Source organism: Elaeis guineensis, chromosome 5 (genome assembly GCF_000442705.2).
Source record: "Elaeis guineensis isolate ETL-2024a chromosome 5, EG11, whole genome shotgun sequence".
Classification (NCBI taxonomy): domain Eukaryota; kingdom Viridiplantae; phylum Streptophyta; class Magnoliopsida; order Arecales; family Arecaceae; genus Elaeis; species Elaeis guineensis.
This window is the reverse complement of record NC_025997.2, coordinates 113,804,977-113,830,559: the sequence shown is the minus strand read 5'-3', so window position 1 is coordinate 113,830,559 and position 25,583 is coordinate 113,804,977. Positions and strand designations below refer to the sequence as shown.

At 39.1% G+C, this 25,583-nt stretch overlaps 1 protein-coding gene across 1 annotated transcript in view; it reads right to left on the bottom strand.

Moving 5' to 3' along the window:
* The window catches only part of LOC105045538 (ABC transporter A family member 1), a 90,356-nt gene that overhangs the window by 52,342 nt on the left and 12,431 nt on the right, over positions 1–25,583 (bottom strand). Inside the window, exons 7-16 of the mRNA XM_010923852.4 lie at positions 22,683–22,743; positions 22,493–22,579; positions 21,181–21,413; positions 20,979–21,093; positions 20,811–20,900; positions 11,957–12,177; positions 11,761–11,873; positions 10,056–10,162; positions 8,356–8,418; positions 7,350–7,436 (exon numbers count right to left, since the gene is read on the bottom strand). Of these exons, the coding sequence (XP_010922154.2) occupies positions 7,350–7,436; positions 8,356–8,418; positions 10,056–10,162; positions 11,761–11,873; positions 11,957–12,177; positions 20,811–20,900; positions 20,979–21,093; positions 21,181–21,413; positions 22,493–22,579; positions 22,683–22,743 (1,177 nt within the window). The remainder of the gene's footprint in view (positions 1–7,349; positions 7,437–8,355; positions 8,419–10,055; positions 10,163–11,760; positions 11,874–11,956; positions 12,178–20,810; positions 20,901–20,978; positions 21,094–21,180; positions 21,414–22,492; positions 22,580–22,682; positions 22,744–25,583) is intronic.

Sequence of the window (25,583 nt, the reverse complement as noted above, 5' to 3'; positions counted from 1 at the left end):
ATATATTTTGGACATGTATGACAATGACTACACTACCCATGACAATCAACAAGTACATGACTAATAATAGCTAACAATCTTGTTTCCTTATCCTGACAACACTCTCGACGTAGTGAGAACCTGGACTGGGGAGATATGCATGATAAGAGGCTGGAGATGTTAGCCGGCTAAGGAGTTTAAGAATCATAACGTGCAATAATGTCATAATCTCTCTAAACCGAAGTATTTCTTAAAGTTTGTCATAAAGTGTGTTTGGCTGATGCTTGCAAAGCAGGATTTGGAAATTTTCATTAGAATTAGTAGACCCAAAAAAAGGACATGCAGAAATTTGAGCATTCAAACCAAAGAGATGTAGAATCAACTATATATTAGCTGTATTTTTTGTCACAAATCACTGTGTGACTTTGAACAGTGGATCATTTAACAAACACTTGAAGCAAGTACATGAGGAAATCAGGCATTTGTCAAGATACAAGTTAGTTTATCGGAAAAAATGTATAGAATCATCAGAGCAGTCAGTTTTAGCACTTGCAGAACCAAAAGATGGACTGACAGAGATCAAGAATCACACACACACAAGCATCTCCCTGGTAGTTCACACATTATGACCCATGACCCATGTATCTCTTCACGTGAAATCCATTGATAAGACATACTTATTAGCTATTTGAGGACCAGCTTAAAATAGTTAATATTTAATGTAAAAATAGCAATAACTTTTCTTTACCTTTTTCAATGGATAAATAATAGTTTCCTTGGAAACTTGGGATAAGTGTTAGACATATGATATCTTAGCATGGATGAACACTTGGTTTCTTTGTAAAGTTCTAGTCAATTTAACCTTTTAATATTTTTCTTCAAAGATTCGTGATAAAAGGATTCATTGGAATGCTTCTTCAAATACACTAGTACTATCTGAAAAATTAATGAAAAAACATACTTTTTTTAAGTTGAACTTCTCCTTTTTGTTCCTATCATTCTTCAAGATGTAAGTCCATAAATATTGTCATGATGCTCTTCTAAACACAAAATAAACCTTAATTGACCATTTTAGCATGCGATACTCAAACTGAAATTAGGGCATGCAATGATACACTACCTCATGACATGATCCTTCTGGGTTCAATTTGGGTTTCAAGTCTAGCCATAGAGTTTTTCAGTTAAGAAAAAGGGAGGGAGATTCACCCACACTATAGTTATTTAAGTCTAGATCTCTGGGGATGCACCATCCAAGAGTTGAATCTCTGGTTAACAAAGCAGAGGGGCGTGACCATTAGGACAAGCCATAGAGTTGTTGTATGTTAAAGGTGGATTTGGAGAACATAATGGATTAGAGTGACAAACTAAGCACTAGAAGTAGCTTCCATCATACATCCATTGGAAAGCAGAAGTTAGTATGAAGGAAAATAAACTAGATAGCACTTACAGAAGTTATCTTCATGCACATGGATCTCAAGTTACATGTATTATAATTTAAGGCTTTCATTAATTTTGTAAAGATCAACTACTTAATTTCTCAGTCTGGGCATAACAATTCAACAACTTGAAAAGTTGAGGTTAACAGCAACAGAAATCTAGAAGAATATTCACTCTACATTCATGGACTGCTTGTGAACTTTAAGAATACAGGAATATGAATAAATACTTGAGTATAAGAGATTTCACCAATCAGCTCTACTCAAAATAATTAGCCAAATATAAGTAATTCTGTCCTTTGTGGATTCTGATGTAAATAGCAACTTTAGTTGAAGACTCAGTATAAAATTCTAAAAAGTTGAGGGATGAGGAGGAGGAGGATGAAGATGCCGACAATGATGACAACGATGACAATGATGATGATGACGATGACAAGATGACGACAACAACAACAATGATGATGATGATGATTGTGGTGGGTTTGATGAAAGCTGCGAGTCAGCTACAAGATACTAAAGAATCATAAGCGAGACAGTTTCAATGCGCATGGTTAAAATAATAAATACTACGAGACGGCGACGATGATGATGATGACCAACAATGAAGATGATGAGTATTGGAGCAGCTATTCATGTTATAATAATGAAGGATGAGCACATATAGGCCCACCAAATAGAAGGAAAACTACTAAGAATTATTAATAAGTACAATAAGACAATAGAGGCTTAACCTCTCAAACTATGGAAAATATTAAGGTTGATATACATTGCTAACCCTTTCCCCATCAGTTCAAGGCTTCAAGCTTTTCCTGTCAATTAGTCAGTTAACAAAATATCAGAGATCAGGTCGCCAGAGGTCACAAGTTTTTTTGTCAAGCACAAAAAGGTCATGAGTTTCGATCCCCTCCATGCCAATTATTTATTTAATTAATGCAGTTAATATTAACTCATTCTGATCTTTATGTTTGTTAACTTGACTCATTCTGGTTGATTGGTCTCTCCACGTGTGTAACTACAAGTGAATGAGGGATGTTGTGTGGGGGGCGGAGGTGTTAAGCTTGATGTGCATTGTTGAAAATTGACCCTTTCCCTGTCAACTTGATCTTTTAGGATTAGTGGTAAGTTAAAAGAAACAAAGAGCAGCCTTGGGCAATAAGATTAATGCACATATATTTTTGTCATTAGAAATATGGCTTGCTTTGACTCAAACATTTAAAAGATGTACTAGTTCATTCTCAAAACATATCAATGGAAAGGTCTGAAATCTCGATACTAGGTACCAACAACCAAGGTTCGTTGCATTGACCCGGACCGATCGGCCAGTGACATGGTTCAGAATTGCCCCCATGCTGTTCCGTACCAAGCCCGAACTGACACAACAAATCGGATAGAGGGAGAACGGGAGAGAGGGAGAAAGAGAGAGAGAGAGAGAGAGAGAGAGCCTCCAAAGGACCACTGGAGGGCTGCTGAAGGGCCAGAGGAGAGGCTTCACCCTCTTCCCAATCAAAACAAGTGCTTTTGCCCCTGTTTCTTTTTTTTATTTCATCAATTTCCAGTGAAGTGCTGCAAATCGGCAAAACAAAAAAAGAAGTAAGGGTGGAAGCCCTTGTTTCGATTGGAAGCAGTGCGAAAGCCCTCCTCCGACCCTCCAGTAACATCGACAGCCCTTCAACGGCCTCAACAGCCCTCCAACGGCCGTTGACAGCCTCCAAAGGCCTTCTCTCTCCTTCCTTTTCCCCTTCTCTCTTTTCCTCTCTTTCCTTCTCCCTCTCTCCCTCCTTTGCTGGTTTCTCATTTTGATTGCCAAAACCATCCCAATCCACCATCCGCATGGGTTGGTATACATTAAACCGGACAGTTCAGGATGGTTCCATGATCCTTGCTAGGTACCATACCAATACATTTCCCAGTCGAGGTTTTACGTCCCGACGAAATGGGGGCCGTCCTGATCGTCCCATCCCATTCCTGTAAGAAAATGGGACAAGGATGGGTTTGGGACTCCAAAACCCATCCACGCAGGGAGAGAAAAAGAAAGAGGAAACAAGGAAAGGAAGGAAAGATGAAGAAAAGAAAAAAGTGAAAGGAAAGAAAAAGAAAAAAAAAGAATGGAGAAGAAAAAAAGAAAAGGAAAGGAAGGTAGAAGAAAATAAAGAAAAGAAGGAAAAAAGAAAAAAAGAAAGGAAAAAGGAGAGCGAAATGAAAGATATTTACTAGGATGCATGACTGAGATTGTTGTCAGGACGGAATGGGACAACGGACCATCCCATTTCATGAAGAAACTAGGACACCTAAGTCCTATGAGATTTAAGACCTCGTTGCCAATCCCAAAATATGCTATATCGTATTGAACAAAATGGTACGGGGCGTACCAAGATTCATTATTATTGGTATCGGGACCCAATACTAGCCAGCCAACGGCACGGTTCGTAAGTCCCCATGCCATTCCGTGGCAAGCACCAACAAACACAACAGAGAGAGAACAGGGGAGAGGGAGAACCAGAGAAAGAAAAAGAGAGAGGAAGAGGGGGGAGGGAGGGAGAGGGCAATGGTGGAGAGGCTGGCAGTGGCTGCCCAACAACCATGAAAGCGCTCGAATGACTAAGAAGTAGGGAAGAGGAAGAACCAAGAGAGAAAAGGAGAGATAAAGAGAGGAAGGGGGAGGGAGAAAAGGAGCGGGAGAGGGTAGAGAGGTCGGCGGTGGCCGTTGGAGGGCCACGAAGGCCCCTGGATGGCCAAATTTTCCTCTTCGGTCTCCACTCAAAATAGTGGCCTCCACCAAAGAGGAAAATTCAGCCATCCAGGGGCCTCCACGGCCCTCCAATGGCCACTGCCACCCTTCCACCCTCTCCCGCTCCTTCCCTCTCTCTCTCCATTTTCCTCTTCGGAGGAAGACAGAGCTCCGAAGGCCTTTCCCTCTCTTTCCTTCTACCTCCCTCCATCCACGCCGGCATTTCATTTCGAACATCGAAACCATTCAAACGACCGTCGATACGGCTTAGCACGCCATGAATTAAACTGTTTGGGACGGTTCAACAAACCTTGGGGCATACCATACCGCACCAATTCAATATCAGTACACGGTATAGAGGGCATACCAATACTAGATATGCCAAGCCGGCCCCGGTAAACCAATACGATGACAAGGAGACACCAGTATGGGCTCGGCACCGAAATGGTGTAACCTTGGCCAATTCAATACGATATTGTATGCAAAATCTTAAATCTCGTGGGATAGAGGTGTCCCTATTTCTCCATGGAACGGGGCACTCCGCTGTCCCGTTCTATCTTGACAACAATCTTAGTTATGCATCTCTATAAATATCCTCTATCTCTCTCCCTTTCGTCTTTCCTTTCATTCTTTCTTTTTTTCTTTTTTCCTTCTTTTCTTCATTTTCTTCTACCTTCCTTTCTTCCTTTCCTTTTTTTCTTTTTCTTCTCCCTTCCTTTTTTTCATTTTTCTTTTTCTTTTCTTCATCTTTCCTTCCTTACCTTGTTTCCTCTTTCTTCTTCTCTCCCTGCATAGATAGGTTTCGGAGTCTCAAATCCACTCTGATCCTATTTTCTTATAGAAATGAGAAAGGATGACAACGACACCCCCTCATCCCGTCGGGACATAAAACCTTAACTGTATGTATCCCATACCTAAACAACTCCTAATCCCTTCTCTCATTCCCAATCATGGTACCACCAGAGACCAAGTGGTTTGCACTAGTTCAATTTGGTGCAACCTAGACCATCCATTTCAGTACACCTCGAATCGCCCACTACCCTAAGCTCCACCTCTGCTTAAGAAAGCCCAGTCCATATGAAAAATTAAACTCCAAAAATTGACAAATGGATGCAAATGCTCACTTAAAAAAAGAAAGAAAAGAAATGTTTAGCATGCTAGAAAAGTAGATGACAAGTTAATCCAGACTTGCACCATACTAGAAAGATGAAAAATTGAGGAATTAAACGAGATTATGAAAATTTTGAATGTTGGCATGAACAAGCTAGTGATGACATCTAAAAACCAACTTCGAATGGGCATACTAGATAAAATCAAAGCGGATGAATAGGAGGCATAATTATGCAGTGGTTTCACCATCAAAATACTTCCGCATATGTAAATCCTTAGCAAAAGTGATAATGGAGAGCTGAACTCATAAGAAAAATTTGTAGAGTTAGTAAAGAGAAATGCAAGACAGCAAATGTGCTCAATGATAGACAAAGAGAATGGCATCAAGAATTTAGAAGCAATAAAAGCTCCAGGGCACAAAAGCAAAACCAGATGTCCAAAATATGAAAAGATTTACAGCTTTAAATCAGAGCAAGACTAGTGCCTCTTTAGGACACAGAAGTAGACAAAATAAATCATCGACAAACTGATGGATGCTAACAAATTCAACTACTTATAAATCAAAAAACCTCGTGGTCATAGTAACAGCCCATTATTACCCATGGCCAATCAGGATCGCAATCATTTGCTTCCATCCTAAACTCCTCTGTCTTTATTGGCCAGCTTCTATCTACCCTTTCAACCTCATCTCAGTCCGGTAAGCACGGAATGCTTCAGCCTCCCCACAGGTTAATGCAGCCTCCACTAATGCATGTTCCAACATGGTTGCTGGCAATAACAATATGGAATAGGTGAAGAGAAAAAACCTATTCCATAGATATTTGTGCTGGATCTTCCTGAGCTGAGACGCGACATCATATACAGCCTTTTGAGCTTGCTGTCGCTGTTGAACATTCTCTTGTGGCATTGCGGTGGCAGTAGGTCACTGAGGTCCAGGTGGTACCAGTTACCACCACAAAACCTTTATCTTCTACAGCTGTTGCACATTACATACGCTTCTCAAGAATGTTGACAGATAAGGCATAACCCATATCCACTGGTGAGTTAGCCAATCAATACAGTACAATATAAGTAAGCATGTGTCATCTTGCAGAAACACAGCAAACTTAAGCTTGACCATTTCATTCAGGTGACTCATTTATCAAATTAACTTTCCCTGATCTCACCAATCTATTTTAAGTCATTACCTTTGTTTTTGTCTGTTAAATCCAATAAAAGTGCTAGTTTACACTAGCGCCTTCGTAAGATTTCTGTGAAATTATAACATATATTTTGAGGTCTATATATCAGCAATCAGCATACATCATTAATGCAGATCTGAAAGTTAGCTTCATTTGGACGAGTAAAAAACTCCTATTGTTGTCTAAAACAAGGTTTTAAATCCCCTGGGATGGGGTTGTCCCAATTTTCCTATGGAATGGGGTGCGCCGCCATCCCCCCATCCCGGCACTTGGGACGGGAATGTCCCAAGATGTCCCAATCAGGACGCCGGGACACTGGCGAGACAGCCCTGTCCCTACACATGGGATGGTACCCCATCCCAGTGTCTCGCTGGGCATCTCAAGACTTGAATCCTTGGTCTAAAACATATCTACTTCCCCATAAAGTGAAAGTATCCTTGATACAGTAAAGCAGATTGTCCTACTGCATCATAAAATGTCAGTATCTACCTTTTGTCTAGGGTATTGCTATGTGTAGATCATAGTAAAGCATGCCATGTGCACATGGTCAACAATTGACCAGCACTAGCATGGTAGCACTCTACATGCGTGTTTGCTCAGATACACCAAAACTCTGATAGTTCATTTGAATACTTGTCAGACTATCGCCCAAGCCTTCCGAGATCTTAGTCACAACAGTTTGCGAGCAATCTTATTAACTGACATCTCTTCCTGTAATTGTAATTGCGCTCATCATTCATATAGTGGAGGTGATATTTGATTTCCTAACAAAGGCATTAATACAAAAAAAAAAAAAGTTCTAAGAATCAAATTAAAAGCAGCAAAGTTGCAAAGTTTCTGCAATATGAATGCAATATCAAACCTACTACAAACCAATGTAAGCAATTCTTGCAGATATATGGCAAGGGAACTCACTTCATCAATCATATTTTTCACCTTCCTATCCAAGCAGTCCTCCTCAACACCTTTCAAAATTGCAAATATTTCCATGTGTTCCTTGACCTAGAAGGAATACAGTAAAAGCTATAAATGAAGTAAAACATATATATATATATTTGTCAAATTCTTCATAAAAAATAATTAATTTGGTAATGTTCCATACATTCTTCATCTCAACAATCAACATAAAATTCTGATTAAATCATTCTTTAATTCAATGAACCAAAAAATGAAACATCAACATTTTTGTCAAGTAAAATTGAAGGCAAATCATGTATTCTGAGGTATACCACATCTAAGAATCTTGTTGAACACTTTCTCATCAACAAATATAATTCCACAGCCAACAACTTCTTTCATCAGATAATGTATTAGCTAATCAACATATTCAGTTTGAAATATGTGTAATGGTAAAAAAGGCCCTGAATCTTTTCGTATATTCTATACTCTGTATTCAAGGATGTGAATGAACCCAGAAATGAAGAAATATTTGGGTGCAGTTTTAGGATGTTCTCAAGTACTTTCTTTATTCTCTAACCAATCGCCCTCAAAAGTGACTTAGGCACTTTAAGAAAATTTACAAATCAAACAACATATTGTGACCAGAGGACAAAACCATCAATAGGCATAGCTCAGCCAAAAAGATTTCTAAAAACCTAAGTTTACAGCAAACACATCCCAGGTTAAAATCGATGCCGGTCACTCGCTAGCACAGCAGGTGTCATGCCGTGCCAACCATTCCATGCCACGTGCCAATCCATGTCAAAGCCAAAAAAAATAAAAAAAACTCTTTTAATAAAACAGGGTGCCAAGTGCCGCTAATGGCCTGATAAGGTACATTTTAACCAGCATGGACCAGCACAGCTGGCACTTGAAACCTTGTAGAAATCATGATTTATGCAATATTTGGAACAGCAGTAATAAAAGAATAAATGATAGAACAATAAGGTGCTTGGACATAGAATTAGATGGTCATACTTACCGTTAGTTCTGGAAAAAGTATGTCATTCTGTGGACACACACCCAATGTCTTCCGTATCTCATCCTAAAAGTGAGGAAGAAAAAGAACAAATAATTTTAACAAAAAGGAAAACAATGATGATTCAAAACATTGAATGATAGGGTGCACAGAATACATTTAGCATAATAAGATATATAACTAGTATTGAAATTTTGAATCATAGCAGCATCATACAAGATTTTCTTTTACTCTCCAGTCTTTCAAATTATAGTTACAACTTACAACCAACGTTTCAAAGGCTTTATTTTCTATGAGCATGTGACTTTACCAAATCTCTGACTGGAAAAATAGTCATATGTATATTCTATCTCTGGAATCTTACCCGATCACAGATAGGCTTGTCTGCTAAAACCTTAAAACATGTAATGGACCAAACTTGAGTATGGAATCTTAAATTGACAAAAATCATACAATAACTTGAAAGTTGATTACTTAAACTGTATACCTATATGACACACTGAAGCACTGATACATGCAAAGGGAGGTCCCACAGTGAAATCTAGATTGGTGCAGCCAATCAGTTAAAGATTGGCTAAGTAGATGTAAAATTAAGTAAAGGGTGTGAAAAAGATATTAAACAAGATAGAAAGCAAAAGGTTAAGGTAAATTGATAGACGGAAGAACTAGCGAGGCCTTGCACCTCCAGTCTTCAGAGGACCAGAACCAAATTCAGCCAACCTCAAATCAAGCTCCTCCCCTTGAATCCACAGCCTTGCACTATGGATTTCTCATAAGGCCTCATACCACACAAAAACTGAGACAAATCAAGCCAACTTTATTGATTGATGTGCAAATTGAGAAGAATTGTTAGTTATTTATGCTAGTTAAGACTCATGAGCACCTTCAAACAACAACAAAGGAAAGAAAAACCAGCTCATTGTGACCAATTCTGATGCTCCAAGACAACTGACACAAGAACAACTTGCTGGATAGTGTCTGATGCTAAAATCAGTGCACCAAATGTCTCCTCTTATTTGCCTTTGGTGTGCCAGTGTGCATGTATTTGATGCATGGATGGACCAGTCAAATCAATCCAATGCAGGAAAGTGGTCCAGTTAGGATTTCTTCCTTTGGAACCAACGTACTGCATTACCCACCCAAAAAAGATTCTATAAAATTAGAATGAAAGAAGTAACTCTCACAAATTCCTAAAGTAACATAGGCTCCAAAATTTCACCAAGTTTCTCTAAAAGCTTTGGTCCTTTTATCACAAACCTCAAAATTTTTTGCCCCACCCACCGCCCCCGCCCCCAACCAAAAAAAAAAAAAGCACACAGATGTACTAGCCAGTCTAGCTTTACAGAAGATTGCACTTATTCAAGTAAAATAATATCATAATCAAATTTAATTGAATTGAAATATATATATATATATATATCACATCATCGTCCCATAATAACCGATCAAGATGGACAAAACTGCTGCATATCCTCAAGACATAGCATAAATTAAGATCAGCATGCTCCATGTTCATGTGCCAATATCTTACATACAAAGAGGATTCTTAATTACATATAATACAATCAACAATATCAAGCAGAGATGTTCAACAAATATAAGAACAATAGAAAATGATAGTGAAATTCCACACCATAAACCTGCCATCACCACTTAAATTGATTACCTAGTGGAACACCTAAAGGACCAAGCATAGAACTCACCATGTCGGTCCTAATATTCTTGCCAAAAACTAGTGCATCACCAGATGTAGGAGGAAGAAGACCAACCAGCATAGAAATGGTTGTGCTTTTGCCAGCACCATTATGCCCTAATTGATAAAAAATAACATTTTAGTCGTAGTAATAAAAATAAATATAACTTGCATTCAGCTTCAATTCTTTTATAAATTGTATCTCACTGAGTTGATATTAAGGAAAACTTTGACAAATGAGATACTTATCAAATAGAATGTCATAATACCACCTAAAATTATGCCCAGGGTCTTTGCAAGCTGTGGCTAGATACTAGATATGCATGGCCATTTAAGCATTCAAAGTAAAAGTAGGACCTACCTATCAGAACAGTTACAGTGAAAAGCACACAAACCATGCATTTGAGCTGTATGATTTTGCCTACAATGAATTTGCTCATAAAGTTAATTCCCATATTTTTCCAGACTCCTCCAAGATCTTCAGAAGTTCAGAACAATAACTATCATCCAATTAGCATAGCTAGGAGCATGATGACATCTGCTTCAGATATCACTTTGTATCTTCTCTCTTGAGCAACTCTTCAAGTGACCTGAATAAAACACACACCCATGTTCCCCTGTAATAAAGTTGTAATTACATTTTACCAACCCCCTATGGGTTTACGTCCTCCAAAGAAACAGAACAAACTCTTGAAGATCTGGCCCAGCAAACTTGTTTATTTCCCTACATTTTCCGCCCCCCACCCACCCAAAAACAATCCCTCCTTTTTCCAATCACTCCACATCAATTTTTTCATCTTTTTACAGAGCTTTGACACACTCATAGGAAAAAAATCTGAATTATGCTAGTAATAGTAATTAAACAAATAACTATCAAAACAATGCAATAATAAATGATGTAAGCATGACAATAAGAATAGATAATAGCAAATAGTGCCACAAGTTTATTAATATCACCACATATTATTAAATAAAAAGCAATTATTTGATGCTAGTCCATGTAAGAATACCATTCATTTCAGTTTGGGACTAAATCCTGCATAAAAGGATGCTTTCCTAGATTCTGTTCACAATCTTGTAACAAATCATGTATCCTAGAAAATATCTTGTCCATTCAGATAGCAACTTCCAAAGCCTTAAAAGTTAAGACTAATCTGATTCACTGCACAAATAAAACCAGCATATCACCAAACCACCTTAAGTGACATAACAAACTATGCTCCATTTCTATGCACATGATTTTGCTTCCACATGCTCATTCATAATCAATTTATGATAAATTTATGGAAAATCATTTGCTTCTAAGCTCATATTATGTGCAAGAAATCTCTCTGTGTCACACAATTCCAGACCTCACATCATAGTTTCTGTAGCATTCCAAATGATCATCCATTCAGCTCTATTATGCAAATTTTATAGAGGTATAAGCAAGAATTAAAGTATACAGGTGTTCTGACCGTATCATACCAATAAGGTACTGGTGTCAGTACACCCCTCTGTATTCTACCAGTAGCTATACTGTGTCAGTATCAGCACCAATAGCTATGCTGTCTCAGTACAATATGATACCTACCACTCCATACCATATCAGTAAGGTTCCAGAACTTAATCCTTGGATATAAGAGAAGTGAAATGAATGCAAGAATCCAAGTTATTCAAATGCTTCTGCAGGAATTAAATAGAAGTTATTGAAGTTATAAAATAGTTAAGCATACCTAGAAGAGCTAGAATCTGGTTTTCATAGAGAGTGAGTTGAAGTGAGTTGACAGCACAACATTTTCCCTTCTTTGTCATATAGACTTTATGCAGATTCCTGATACAGATACACCTATAGAAAGAAAAGACAAAATAAAGTACAGTAAACTAACCAAACTTAGACTGGTTCATGTTTGAGTGTTGTAGCATACATACCGACCATCAAGTTCCTGTTGTTTCATATCCAAGCTTACTGCTTCTATAGCAGGTTCAAAGGCACCCTTACCAGCATAATGTGATTTGCTTCCTAATGTTTCATCATGGAGCTTGTGTCCAAGGCCATCAGGATGACGATGAAACATTTTTTTCCTCTGCCAAAATTGCTTAGTAAACAGGAAATTCCAAGGATAATGAACTCCATTCTCTCTAGGAAGAACCTGATAAAAAAATAAAATAAAAGATACAGTTACACAAAGTTGCAAACATGATATAAGATAGAAGGAAAGGAATGGTTAAACCCAGGATATACAGAATCTCAAACTCGAAACCCTTCACATGGAAGGTAGCGAAATGGGAAAGAAATAGGGAATAGTAAGTAGTTATTGCCAAATTAATGGAAGAGCAGAAGAGATGTTACATTGCGTCAAAAGGTAGAGAAAAAAATCCATCAAGCAAGTCTTTTTTGGGAAACAATCTGTAGCAGCAAGACTGACATAATTCAATTAAAAAAAATGACATGCATTCGTAAGTAACATGATAGGTGAATGTTATTTTCTTCTGCTCGAACAAATAATCTGCATGTTTAGGTCCACAGGTGATAATAAATCTATCCTATACATTAAAGCGCGCCCCTCCACTCTCCCTGCATGCCATGTGGCATGTAACACGTCAGAGCTGACTGAGCACACACATCAGATGCGGAGGGCTAAATATTTTTTTCTTTTCTCTTCTTCGGCGCGCTTTGGATCTCTCCCACAGGTGCTTTCCTTCCCACATATCCCTCGCCATGGCCTGCCGCCAGTCTCCGCCGTCACCCTCCTCCCCATGATCACTAACGTTGGCCATCCCTTCCGATTTCCCTCACGATCTCCTTCAGGTGGTGGTTTTCTTCCCACATATCTCCGAAAAAGAGAGGCCGAAGTCCCCCCTGCTCTCCCGCTGGTCTCCACCGTCACTCTCCTCTCGATCCTCATCGGTGTCAGGCTCCCTCCAATCTCCCGCAGGTGCTCTCCTTCCCCTTTTTTTCCTTAGAACCAAGGTCGGCGGAACCGGTACCGATGGTCGGATCGACCGGCCGGCCGACGGCGGAAAGGGCTCCCGCAGCTCCGTGCGGGGAACAGGGGCGATCCGCCCCTGCTTCTCGGGGTTTTTTTTTAAAAAAGCCTTTTCAAAGTGAAGTCGGCAAAACCCTTGCCCGCTTCACTTAAGTGAAGCCGGCAAAACCCATGCCGACTTCACTTTGAAAAGGTTTTTTTAAAAAAAGCCCCGAGAAGCAGGGGCGGATCGCCCCTGTTCCCCGCGCGGAGCCGCGAGAGCCCTTTCCGCCGCCCGACGGCCACGGCTGCCCTCCGGCGGCCCCTCCGACGGATTTTTCTCCCTCTTTTTCTTCCTCCCTCTCTCTCTTTATTTCTCTCTTTCTCTCTTTTTCTTCCCCGGCACCGGCATGTGCCGTTTTGCATGCCGGAACCATCTCGGTTCTCCGCCGGGACGGTTCGGCACGCCCCGTACCGAACGGTTCGACCCGGTACGGCATTCCTTGCTTAGAACCCTTCCAGATCCCTCACGCAACGGGTGAGGTTTTTTTTTTCTTGGAACCCTCACCTCGCCCGCGGAGGCGCGGGAGCGGGAGTCAGGTGCGAGCTGCGGGTTTTTTTTATTTTTTTTCATGGACTGCGGGGGAGGCACGGCCGGTGGAGACCGTGCGGTCCACAGGGGAAAAAAAAACCCCGCCCCCTCCCCTCACGGCTTCGTCGGCCGTGGCTCCCCCCTCCCCAGTGGCTCTGCTGGTCGACGCCCCCGCCCCCACAGCTCTATCGGCCGTGCCTCCCCCCCTCGTGGCTCTGTCGGCCACCGCAGGACCGCTACACCCTGCCCCCGCAACTCCGCCGGCCGCGCCTCATCCGCTGCGAAGTGCAGGTGACATCCTAGTGTACATGCATGTCGAGATGTACAATAACCTCCCAAGCAAGGTTTCAGATCCTGTGGGATGAAGGTGTCTTGGTATCTTCATGGAACGAGACACCCCATTGTCCCGTCCCAACAACTATCCCGATCATGCATGCTGGTAGATATCCTCCTTTTCTCTCCCCTTCTTTCATTTCTTTCCTTTTTTTTTCTTCCTTCTTTTCTTTCTTTTTCTTCTATCTTCCTTTGTTTTCTTTTCTTTATCTTTCATTTTCTTATCCCTTCCCTTCTTTTTTTTTTCTTTTTCTTATTCTCTTCTTTCTTCCTTCCTTTCTTTTTCTTCTTCATTTTTCTTCTCCTTTCCTTTCACTTGTTTCCTTTCTTTATCTTCCTTTCTCTTCTCTTTCTTCTTCTCTCCCTGCATGGATGGGTTTCAAAGTCCTGGCCCCATCCCGATCCCGTTTTATCACAGGAACAGGACAGGACGGGATGGCCTGGACCCCCCATCTAGTCGGGACGTAAAACCTTGCTTCCAAGCCTTTCTCCTATTTTAAAACCCACCTCAACCAGATGTAACAAAATAACATGGCAAAACCCAAAACAACCAAACCCTATTAACAAGAGCGAACCCAAATTTAGCTTAAGATGGTGTTCAGTTGGGTTCAATTAGGGAAATTCCAACTTGAGACCACATTGGGCTGGGTTAGGGTTGGGGTTTTTAGGGGTTGGGTTGGGTTAGGGTTTGTCGTCAACCCAACCAACCCACCCAAGTTGCAGCCCCAAACCACAATATACTAGATTAGCATTAGTGGTACATCTTATATACACTAATTACACTTTTCATAGGAATTGAGACCATGCACACCATAAGATGGTGTCTAGTAAGAAGGTGACAATTTAAGATTGCATGTAGAGAAAAAGAAAAATCTCTAACTGGCCTATTATGGCTTCCCATTCATGTCTTAACAACAACAAAAAAAAGAATAATTTGTAGATAACATCTAGTGTACTTAATGTTCCTCTTGGATGGCTTTTCGAAGAGGGAAAAAAGAGTAGTTCCTCTAAGGCAGCCACATAACCTCCACATTCACATCTACCATCACTATGATCATTCATGAAAGTTCCAGAAAACTTGCATAGAAACAATGAAGACGGAACAGCAGCAATATTGAGTAACTAAGCTCCAGCAACCTGGTTGAAGAAACAATAACTAAAGTTTTTTTTTTTAAAAAAAAAGCCACTGGAAGCAAAATTATCAATAGAAGAAAGCAAGAACTACCTAGTCATGTGACCAAATGTGCTACAGTCACACCAACTATAGACCTATATGGCGTGAGGCAGTAAGTGCTAGAATTGCATCTGCAGCAGGAAATTGCCTGATAATGTTTCTTGAGAGTTTGGGGTAAGAAAGAGTCCTCGTTTGACAGCATGAGACCATACTTTGCATTCATACGTGAGCGAGTGTTTTGTCCAGTCTCCAGTGTCCACAGTTTATGATTGGCCCCTATCACTGTTTTGTCCAAATTGGTCTGCTAAAGAGTTCCCAGCAATTGCTAATCTTGCTATAATTTTGCTATATAGTTTCTCTTCATGTTTGCCAAGCAACGTAAATAATGATGTCCATACAGTTTTACAGCATAACAATGATGTCCATACAGTTTTACAGCAATGACTTATTTTGAGAATATATGCATGAACCTTTATAATTGAAAGCAACGACTGTGACTGAATTGCATATTACTCAACTCAAATTACCAAACCATCCAAGAAATAATTCAAGATAGCACAAGCTCCCTGAAGAAGTCTTCATGCTTCTAGCACAACGAGGGCTTACTAAACTACAACAAGTGGAAATCCATGTTGATTCAGCAACATAAAGGAACAGAAATATAAGTGTCTAAATTTACATTAGGGTATACCGATGTTACATAAGGAGAAAAGGATCAAAGAATGAAAAACAAGGGAGGGAAAATATATTGATATAAGAAGCTTGCTCCCATGTTGTCTTTATGCTGGTTTCTCACAAACCAATGGAGTCAAAGCATGAGGCCCAATAATATGTTCATTGAAGGAACGAAGGAGATGACATAAGCAGAAAGAAAGATAAATAGAAAGGAAAGTAACAAATTTAGGAAAAAAAAATCGGAGGCAAAAGGAGAGGACAAAAGAAAAGAGAAAGGTTGAAGAGAAACCAAACAGTTGGAAATGGTTGACTGGAACCATTCAGTTCTTTATGTACCAAAGAGTACAGCTAGAATGACCCTAAATAAAGGGGAAAAGGAAAGAAAGGGAAAAAGAAAAACTAAAATCCCATCCATAGGTAACCAGGTGACAATATGGATGATTGCATGCGTCTCTGCGCTTCACATTCAAGTAAGCAAGATGAGAAAATGAAAGGACAGAGCAAGAGTATAAATCCAGAAACGACAATTAGAAGTACATTAATTGCAAATCTTTAATAAGTTTGATTATCATTGTAACCTAACCTCAAAAATCAAGCATGTACTGGTAGCTCAATAACTGGTTAAATGACTAATCTCATCAATCTATATAAACAACAGTACGAAACTATGCATTAATGCTAGTAGTCAAGGTTTAAAGATCCATTCAGTAATAGTCCATCCTAGCCATCCTGGATCAGACCAAAGACATACCATGTCCTAGAATGAGTCCGGGACCCCAATACCAGTAAAATCAGGTCGTCCCAGTTGGTATCAATTTACATAGTTACAATATTTGGAGAATTTTTGAAAAATTCATCAATTATTCATGACTGGCTGTTTGGCCAAACCATTCAGCGAATAACTTGTTAATTCAAGAATGGATCACAAAAAATTCATTAAGTTTGCAAAAATCACAAATAGTTTGCAACTTTCCAAATTAATTGTTGATAACATAAAAATGCCTGCAGGCTATGACTCCTCTTCTGAATGCAAGTTTCCGGGCACTGTCAAACTATTATACTAAGGCCACAAGCATGGTGACATTGGTTGTAAAGGACCTAACAAGTCAAAGAAGTATTAAAGTCTCTCTTTTTTGACTCCAGCAAGTAAACCAAAGGGACGATCTTTATTTCACTCTCTTGTTCTTCTTCTCTTTTCTTGCTCTTCTTCTCTTTTCTTTTCTCCTGTTCCCTTTCTGCTCCACTCCATGTTTGTTTGTTCTCAGCCTCCAAGATAATGGCTAACACAGGTTGGAGGCTTCCTCAAAGAAGCAGGCTAGCTGCCTTCACACCAAACTCCTATTGTAAACTTAGAAAAGATTTTATATAAATGTATGTGTGTATGTGTGTGTTGTGAATGCAGGCATTCATGCATGTATGTCTGTATGCATGCATTCATTTGTATATATGTGTATATATATATGCATATATACAAGATTTTAAATCCCATGGGATGGACGTGTCTCAATATCTCCATGGAACGAAACACCTTGCTGTCCCGTCCCATCCCGACAGCTGTCCCAGTCATGTATCCCGATAGATATCCTCCTTTTCTCTCCCCTTCTTCTTTCATTTCTTTCATTTTTTTCTTTCTTTTTCTTCTATCTTCCTTTCTTTTCTTTTCTTTTTGTTTCATTTTCTTATCCCTTCCTCTCTTTTTTTTCTTTTTTCTTATTCTCTCTCTTTCCTTTCTTTTTCTTCTCCTTCTTTTCTTTCATTTTTTTCCTTTCTTCAACTTTCCTTCTTTCTTTCCTCCTTCTCTCCCTGCATAGATGGATTTCAGAGTCCCGGTCCCATTTCTCATAGGAATGGGATGGGACGGCCGAGACGCCCCCCATCCCGCCGAGATGTAGAACCTTACATATATACACGCAGACCATACACATGAATATATAAATACAGACATATACATACATACATACATACATGCATGCATACGTACATACATACATATACACACATATATATGTGTGTGTGTCTATCTATCTATCTATCTATATATATGTGTGTGTATCTAGACATATGTGTGTGTGTGCGCATCTATCTATCTATCTATCTGTCTATATAAATATGTTCACAAATATTTATTGTTCAGATATTCTGAATATTTTTATTTTTCCAAATTTATTGGATTTTTCTAAATTTTGAACCACTCAAAGTTATGGAATTCTTCCCAAGCATATATATATATATATATATATGGGTTAACAGCCTTGGACTAGCGCATCTTCTAAATATAAAGCAACATAACAATAGAACAGAGAGAGAAGTAAAGGAGATAGAGAGCTCAAATCATGGGCGTCACAAACTTAATAGTTCATCAATGTCAATACTGATTAAGGTTTTAAATATCATGGGATAGGGTTGTCCCTTTTCTCTATGGAATATCTCGACACTTGGATGCTGGATTTCCCTTCTTGTCCTAATCTATTTGTTGACTCGTTCTATCTTGGCACTTAGGAAGATGCCCTATCTTAATACTCAGGATAGTGGGATGCCCCACTTTTCCACTGATATTTAAAACCTTGGTAGCAATAACACACTATAAACCTAATATTGGCTCAAAAAAAATCACCCAAATCCTTAATTATGACAAACTTACCCTAGAAATCCTCTAAAGAATTAAAAACAACAAAACACAAGAAAAAAGGGGAAAATGGGGAAATGGCATCCGGTGAAAAAAATACGATGCTACCAATCCCAAGTGTTAGGAAGATATCATCCCAACCAAGGATTGCCGAACCGATAACAAAACCCATACCGACAAACAATCGGTTCAGTACCGTACCAACACACGGTACAGCCGAGCGTGTCAGTTTCAAACTGGCATGCCATTTTTTATTTTTTCAATTTTTTTGGTTTTTAAGATCTCTAATCAATTTTTTTTATTTCTTGAATGATTTTAAGCCCAACTTGATGTTTGTTGATGTTATTTGATGTTTCTATCACTCCGATATACCCTTAATTGCACATGATATGGATCTAAATCTGACATAATGCTCAAAAAAAAAAAGCCTTACAAGTTACAAGGACTAGCTGAAGGGCAGCCTTACAAGAACTAGGCATTATTGAATCCTAATATGCTCAAATGAATTAATAAGATACAAAACATAAAACGATACAATCAATTCCATATATTTAAAGTATACATACCAAGATCTAGAATCTCGTCGAGTGCCGATGTCACTCATAAATGTTTGGATCATTTGCATAATCCTTCTTGTCACTTAATAGTATAAGTCACAACACCATTCATAAATCCACCTCCACGGCTCCACCATTGTTAGCTTTAAAATCTTCCCAGACTTGGAATCTACGTAGTGCACCTCTTTTGATCATCAAATCCTTGTAGGAGGGACAAGGAGTCCCAATAAAGTTGATAAAGTAACGAGCACAATCGAAGCAGCACTCATAACAACTATAATACTTCTCAGCTGCTGAAGGCCCTAGTAGGAGAAGCATGGGTTGAGAGTTTGATGGCAACAACACCATAAGGTCGAGGAGCAAGTTCTTATCATGGGTGGTCTGGAGGTAGATGTCACCCAGTCTCTCTATGCTCTAGTAGATGTTAGCAATGGAACTCACCATGCATTCCTTAGTTAGGAGTTTTATGATGGTACCTACCAACATACCCAAAAGGCCAAAGAGGAAATCCACCATGTCTTTGCTCGCTTCAATGGATACGTTTTTGTGGGAGGACTTGTCCATAAGATGCTTCAAGCTCATCTTCATGGCCATGTTGGGCGCTCTTGGGGAATGGCCTACATTTCAGAGAAAACCTCACGTTTTGTTTGTGTAAAGGTAGGTTCCAGCTACACGGAAGGACCACCCATAAATTTCTACTTTTTTGTTTTGACCGATGTTTTTCACATGGAATCTCGACTCCACGCAAAAGATAGAGGTAATAATTGCATGTGTGATGCGGAGAGTCTAACATGTAAGGACAGCCTTATGCTAGCTTAGGGAAGCGGTAGATCCAAGTCATCAATGGTGGCTCCTGATGGAATCTTTTAGGAGGACTTCTTCCTGATACCATGCCTAGTGGAATCTCTCTGGTGGAACTCTTTGGAGGACTTCTTCTCTAGAGGAAGGGGGGAGGGAAAGAAGGGGGGAGGAGCTTACATAACTTGAATTCAGCTTTTTCCTTCATTTTCCAGCTGTTTTTCCGTTAAGGGAGGAGATTTTGAGGGAATTACCTCAAATTTGCTTGAGAAGGCTCGGGAGCCTTCTCAAGCTTCTTCCCATCACTCAAATAATTGAGTGATGAGAGCCTTCTCAAGCTTCTTCCTATCACTCAAATAATTGAGTGATGGGCTGAACCACTCCAAACCAAGCCAAACCACCCAATTTAGGCTAGTTCAGAGTGTTTCGGATGGATTTTCAAAAAGAAAGGCCAAACCGATCTGGTCACGCACCAATTCGGTTCGGTACAAGATGAACCAAGCGCTTCGGCCCAGGTCGGCATACCATGATCCCAACATTGTCCATAATTGGTACCTAGTCTAAGGGGTGCCAACTAGTGCAACTAGTAATGTTACTGAGGTCAGCACCAATGATCTAGGTTCCAATCCCTTCCTTACCTGATTTTTGGTCAGGTTTCCTCTCGTCCTAATGCTGAAAATAAGAAAACAAAAAAATGATACCGAGTCTAGGGCCCTGTATTTAAAACCTTGTCAATGATAATGATCTACAAATGATGCATTAAAATGCCCTCTAAAAGATAAGCAAGAAGAAAGCATGTGCAAACAGCATGTTCTCTTAAATACCTTTTTGTAAAAACATTGTTATGAAATCCTTAAAAGAGAAAATAATAAAGAAAGTAATATGAAAATAACAAAGGAATTAACATCTGCAGATACAAAACTGTACTTATTGAGATAGACATTTAGATGGACATATTTAAGTTACATAGAAAGTAGTATGTTGTGTTATTAACAAATTCTAAGCATGCTAGCCTCTGCGGATGCACAAAAAGAAACTTCAAATAAAGCAGTAAAACTTTACCTTATCTAAGTATAAACCAATAGCACAATACAAAGCCATGTCAAGCATCATCATCGAGAGGCAGGCCAAAAAATTGACTCCAGAGGAAGCCTGCAGTTTTCATTCATGGGATATGAATATGGAAGTTGTGAACCTTGAGATGATTTCACTGTTCAGATAAGTAATTACCTGCCAGATATTGGTCCACCGAACTCCAACATGAGCACGCTCATAATCAGCAAAATTTACTGTCCCAAGGGCAAATGCAGTAGGTGAAAGCAAAGAGGCCAAGATCTTCCATATCCTAGCAATCCAAGCACATGAATGTATTTGCATTAGAAAAAACTTTTAGCAGAGATAATTGAAAACAGAATGTGGCAACAATACTAACATAGGGACAGCAGAGTCATTGACTGAGTAATAAGGAAAGAAAGCTCCTAGAAAAGAAAGGGTGCCAACTGCCACAGCTGTCTTTGCACGAGAAAAAAAGGTGGAGATCAAAAAGGAAAGCATGACTGCACTTAAACCGAAAAAGAAGAAGTAGGCGAAGACCAGTGATTTATCACTATATATAAAAAGACTGCTCATCGTGCATATTGTAATGATTGCTGAAGAAATTGCAAACTGCATGGAAAACCAAAAGAAGTTTAATGAGAAATACTGCTTGAAACTAAAAGAAGCAGAATAGATTAAAAAAAAAAAATGCCAGTCATAAAGTCATAATAATGTCCTTATATCCTATAGGAATATTATAGGATAATTGTTTTTTCTGTAAGAAAAGCAAATAAAGAAAGATGAGAACAGGATAATGGAGCAAAGTAGAAGAAAGACCAGGGATACAATACTCCACATGATCAGAGGAAAAAAAAAGTTGCTTTAGATGATAATCATGTGCACATAAAATCACCAGTATATGCAAAAAGAAAGCAACAACCATGATCATCTAATGCAAATAAATCAGCAAAACTAACACCTCACAGAACACAAAATTCCTTTTATAAGCTTCTAAGTTGTTGTACCACTGAGAAGAGATTGCCATGGTTGCTGGTGGATGTAGTCCAGAAGCTTTGCCTTCTTCTAATACTTATTTCTTTCCAAAAAGAAAAGGAAACTTGGACATATGGAAGAAACTCTAAAGATAGGAAGCATTCAACTAACTATATATTCTTGCCAACCTATCACCCAACAATGGTGTAACTAGCTATTGCAGGAAACAAGTCTCTTTGCAGAAATGCATATTGAATTTAGTTAAACTCTTGAATTATGAAAGCAGCTACCTATGCCATGATATTGAGATAACAGTACCACAGATGATGAAGATCAGAGAAGGCCCTGACACGAGGAATATCTTTATTAAAGGTAAAGGATCGGCAAAGAAGAGGACTAAATAAAAATAACTGTAAGTTGAAGAAAGAATTTGGAAAACAGTTGCACCGACAAAGAATGTAGCACTTGATAGTTATGAATGGAAAAGAAGAATTCATAAAGCTAATCCAAAATGATCAAAAAAAGCTTGTTGCTCTACATCTGGGTTTCTCTACACTTAAAACTTCAGTTTCACAGGTATGAGGCACATTTAATATTTCACAGGCATAAAGAAATAAATAAGGAAATCCATCATGCATGCATGTGAACAAATAAGTATATTGCTACAGTTAAATAATTAAGATAAATCAAATACTCCTCAGGTATGCAGTAGTTGCCTGTAGAGAATATGTAATCAACCAGGAAAGGTAAAATATCTCATCTTTAAGACCCATCATATGCAGGCCTTCTTTAATCTTCTGCTCCTGAAACAGAGAATTAGCAATGCAATTATTTCCAAATAAAGGGAACAAAAACATATATCAAATTAGAGCAACAAATTATTCAAACTCATGTTCATATTCATACCTTCTCAAAAACAGAATAGCTGATTAGACGAGAAATTGGATAGAGAAAACCCAAGAGGTATCTGCCCATTGACAAAAAATTCAAAATGAAAATAACAGAGAAAGGTTACTGATTGCTATTCATAAAATGGTTAAAATAATTTTTTGCAACCTATAAAAGATGAGCCCCTATATAACTACCAGTAAATTTTTTCATACATAAGACTATATTATAGATAGAACCTTGATTAGATATTAAAAAATCACCTAAAAGAATAGTAACCAGCATAATTGATCTCTTAAACAAAATCCTCCAAAGGAAGGCAGCAGAATATGGCAATAAGAAAATAAAAATAAAACTATAAGATTAAAGAAGAAAAACTGAGATTAGACAGGATAGCTAGGAGAAACAATATGTCCTGGATGATTATTCTTGTAACACTCCTTTTATTTTATCAAAACCTCAGACAGCCTATTATGAGGGTTGAGAGTAAAGAATACACCGAAAAGTGGGTTTTGGATAGGTTTGTGAGGCAACGCTCACATCTGTTATCTATGATAAATCAGCAGATATGGGAGGCAATAGGTGTAGGATTCGAACAACTGCATACGAACTCTTATGGCTCTTATTTTCTTTGAATTCGCATATGGAATAATTCTCATAGTTACCTGATTGAGAAAGACTCAAAGAGAGGTTCACCCAGAGATGACAATCTATCTCAGACAGATGTCCTGAACCTATGATCTTTCATAAGCTAGCGATCCCATCGCTTGGATGCTGCCTAAGTGGTAGTCACTTCTATGGAGATCAATCATGTATTGGGACTTATATTGGAGCCACGGTACGAAGAGAAAATACAAGAACATGACTAAGTGGTTATAGAACCAGCAAACACCAATGGTTTGAATTTAAGATTAAAATCTTCAATAGTTCTCATCAAATTGGAGAGAACAGAACATGACAGCATGATTTGCAACAACACCTAGCAGTTGTACTTCTTTGAGGGCTTCAATTAATAATATCAGAATGTTGATCATCCAACTAGAATCACAGAGTGACTACTTCACTTAAAACATGTTCTCAAACACTAGCTGTTTATCTAGCTTCCATGTCGCAGAGTGTTATTCAGTTAGACCTTTGATCAAACTTCAGACCCAGAAAAAAGTTCCTTAGTAACATTAGTGCATGTAACATAAGAGACACCGGCAAGGGCATATTCAGTTGCTACAATTGATCTGAAACTATACTCAGATTCTCAGTTCTCTGGAGATGTTAAATCAATGGAGTCAACCACATAGGACAGTGAAGAAATTATTGGTTCACACAACTAGGTATAACTAAACAAGTGTCATTCATGTCCATGTACTCTCTACAATTTGCAGTTTGCAGCTGGAACTGATATTTCTAGATAAAGGGATGTCTCTAACTCTTCAGAAATTCAAGAAACTTCTAATTTGACAGTTGCACAATTTTCCTCAAAAGACAATCATACAGTTCCTTGATTTCTTCATACCTTCATCCCTTCCTATTAATGGTAAGGTGAACGGTAGTTTTCCCCTTATGGCTGGAGCTACATCCAAATCACCATATTTGCTCCATGTCTTAAAAACTTCTAAATAAAGATTTCCGAATGGTGCCGAACCATCCTGTTTAGGCTGTACTGAATCAGACCAGTCAGTTAGCAACAAGGATTCAGGTTCCAGTGGAACACCGGGATGGGATACCATCTCATGTGTTGGGGCAGGACCATCCCATTAGCATCCCAGCATCCCAATCGGGACATCTTGGGACATCCTTTGTCCTAAGTATTGGGACGGGGCGGCATGGTGGCACGTCTCATTCCACGAAAAAATTGGGACAATCCTCATCCCACGGGATTTAAAAACTTAGTTAGCTGCATGGTTCAACCAAGTAGTTCAATATAAAACTCATTTTTTTTCTTTTAAATCCTCCCTCGGACGGTTTCAAAGAAGGAAGCCTCCGTCCAAAAGCAGCGAAGCTCCATTTCTAAAACCCTAATCCACAAATCCCAAGTGAGTCGGCTCTCTCCCTACCTCGGACCCCATTGTTGGGGCTTCAGGCATGTCTCTCTCCCTCCCTCTCTCCCCCTCCCTCCCTTGGTCCCTATTGAATCTAGAGCTCTCAAAGCTCCGCCATTGTGGATCAAGTCTCGGCCCGTCTCTCTCTACCTTTATTCCCCTCCCTTTCCCCTCCCTCTCTCTCCTTTTCCCTCTCCCCCTCCCTCTCCTGTTTTCGACATGCCCTAGAATGATACAGTATGGACCTGTCCCATATTGTGTTAATTGCCTGCCAATACAACCTCCAACACTAGTTCAATAAATCTTACTTCTAAAAAGCCCCAATCATTTTCTTGTCATAGTCACCCTGCTACTTCATGCAATTCTATGAAGAAAAATTCCTTGAACATAGCAAGAGATGAACAATTCACCAATTGAAATGAAGGATAACCAAAATGCTCCAACCTTTGACTCTAAGATAGCTGAGACAAAGCATAGAAAAGCATGTCTACCAGGTCTATAGTATGCATTGTAACATATTATCAACATTTCAAAAACTTCACTCAACGTATGTGGAAAGCTATCGAATTTCTTAAGGCTTCTGGTGGCAAATATGAGTTTTCCCTCAAATTTGGCCAATAAGATTCCTGCCACACCCAAATTTGGGGTTTGGGGAGGGGGAGGTTTGGGGAGGGGGAGGCAGAAGGAGTGTCTATGATTTTGACACTTCACAAATGCATAAGGGCATGAAACTTATGTTTGACTTTGTCATTACAGATCTGTCTAGGTTGCTTACTCTATTTGAGACTCCAATTTTTTCATTCTATAAGCGATTCATTGAAATGAAAAGCTTGATTGCTAAATTAGTATACATAGATAAACCATGGTATTCCGTACCGGTCCG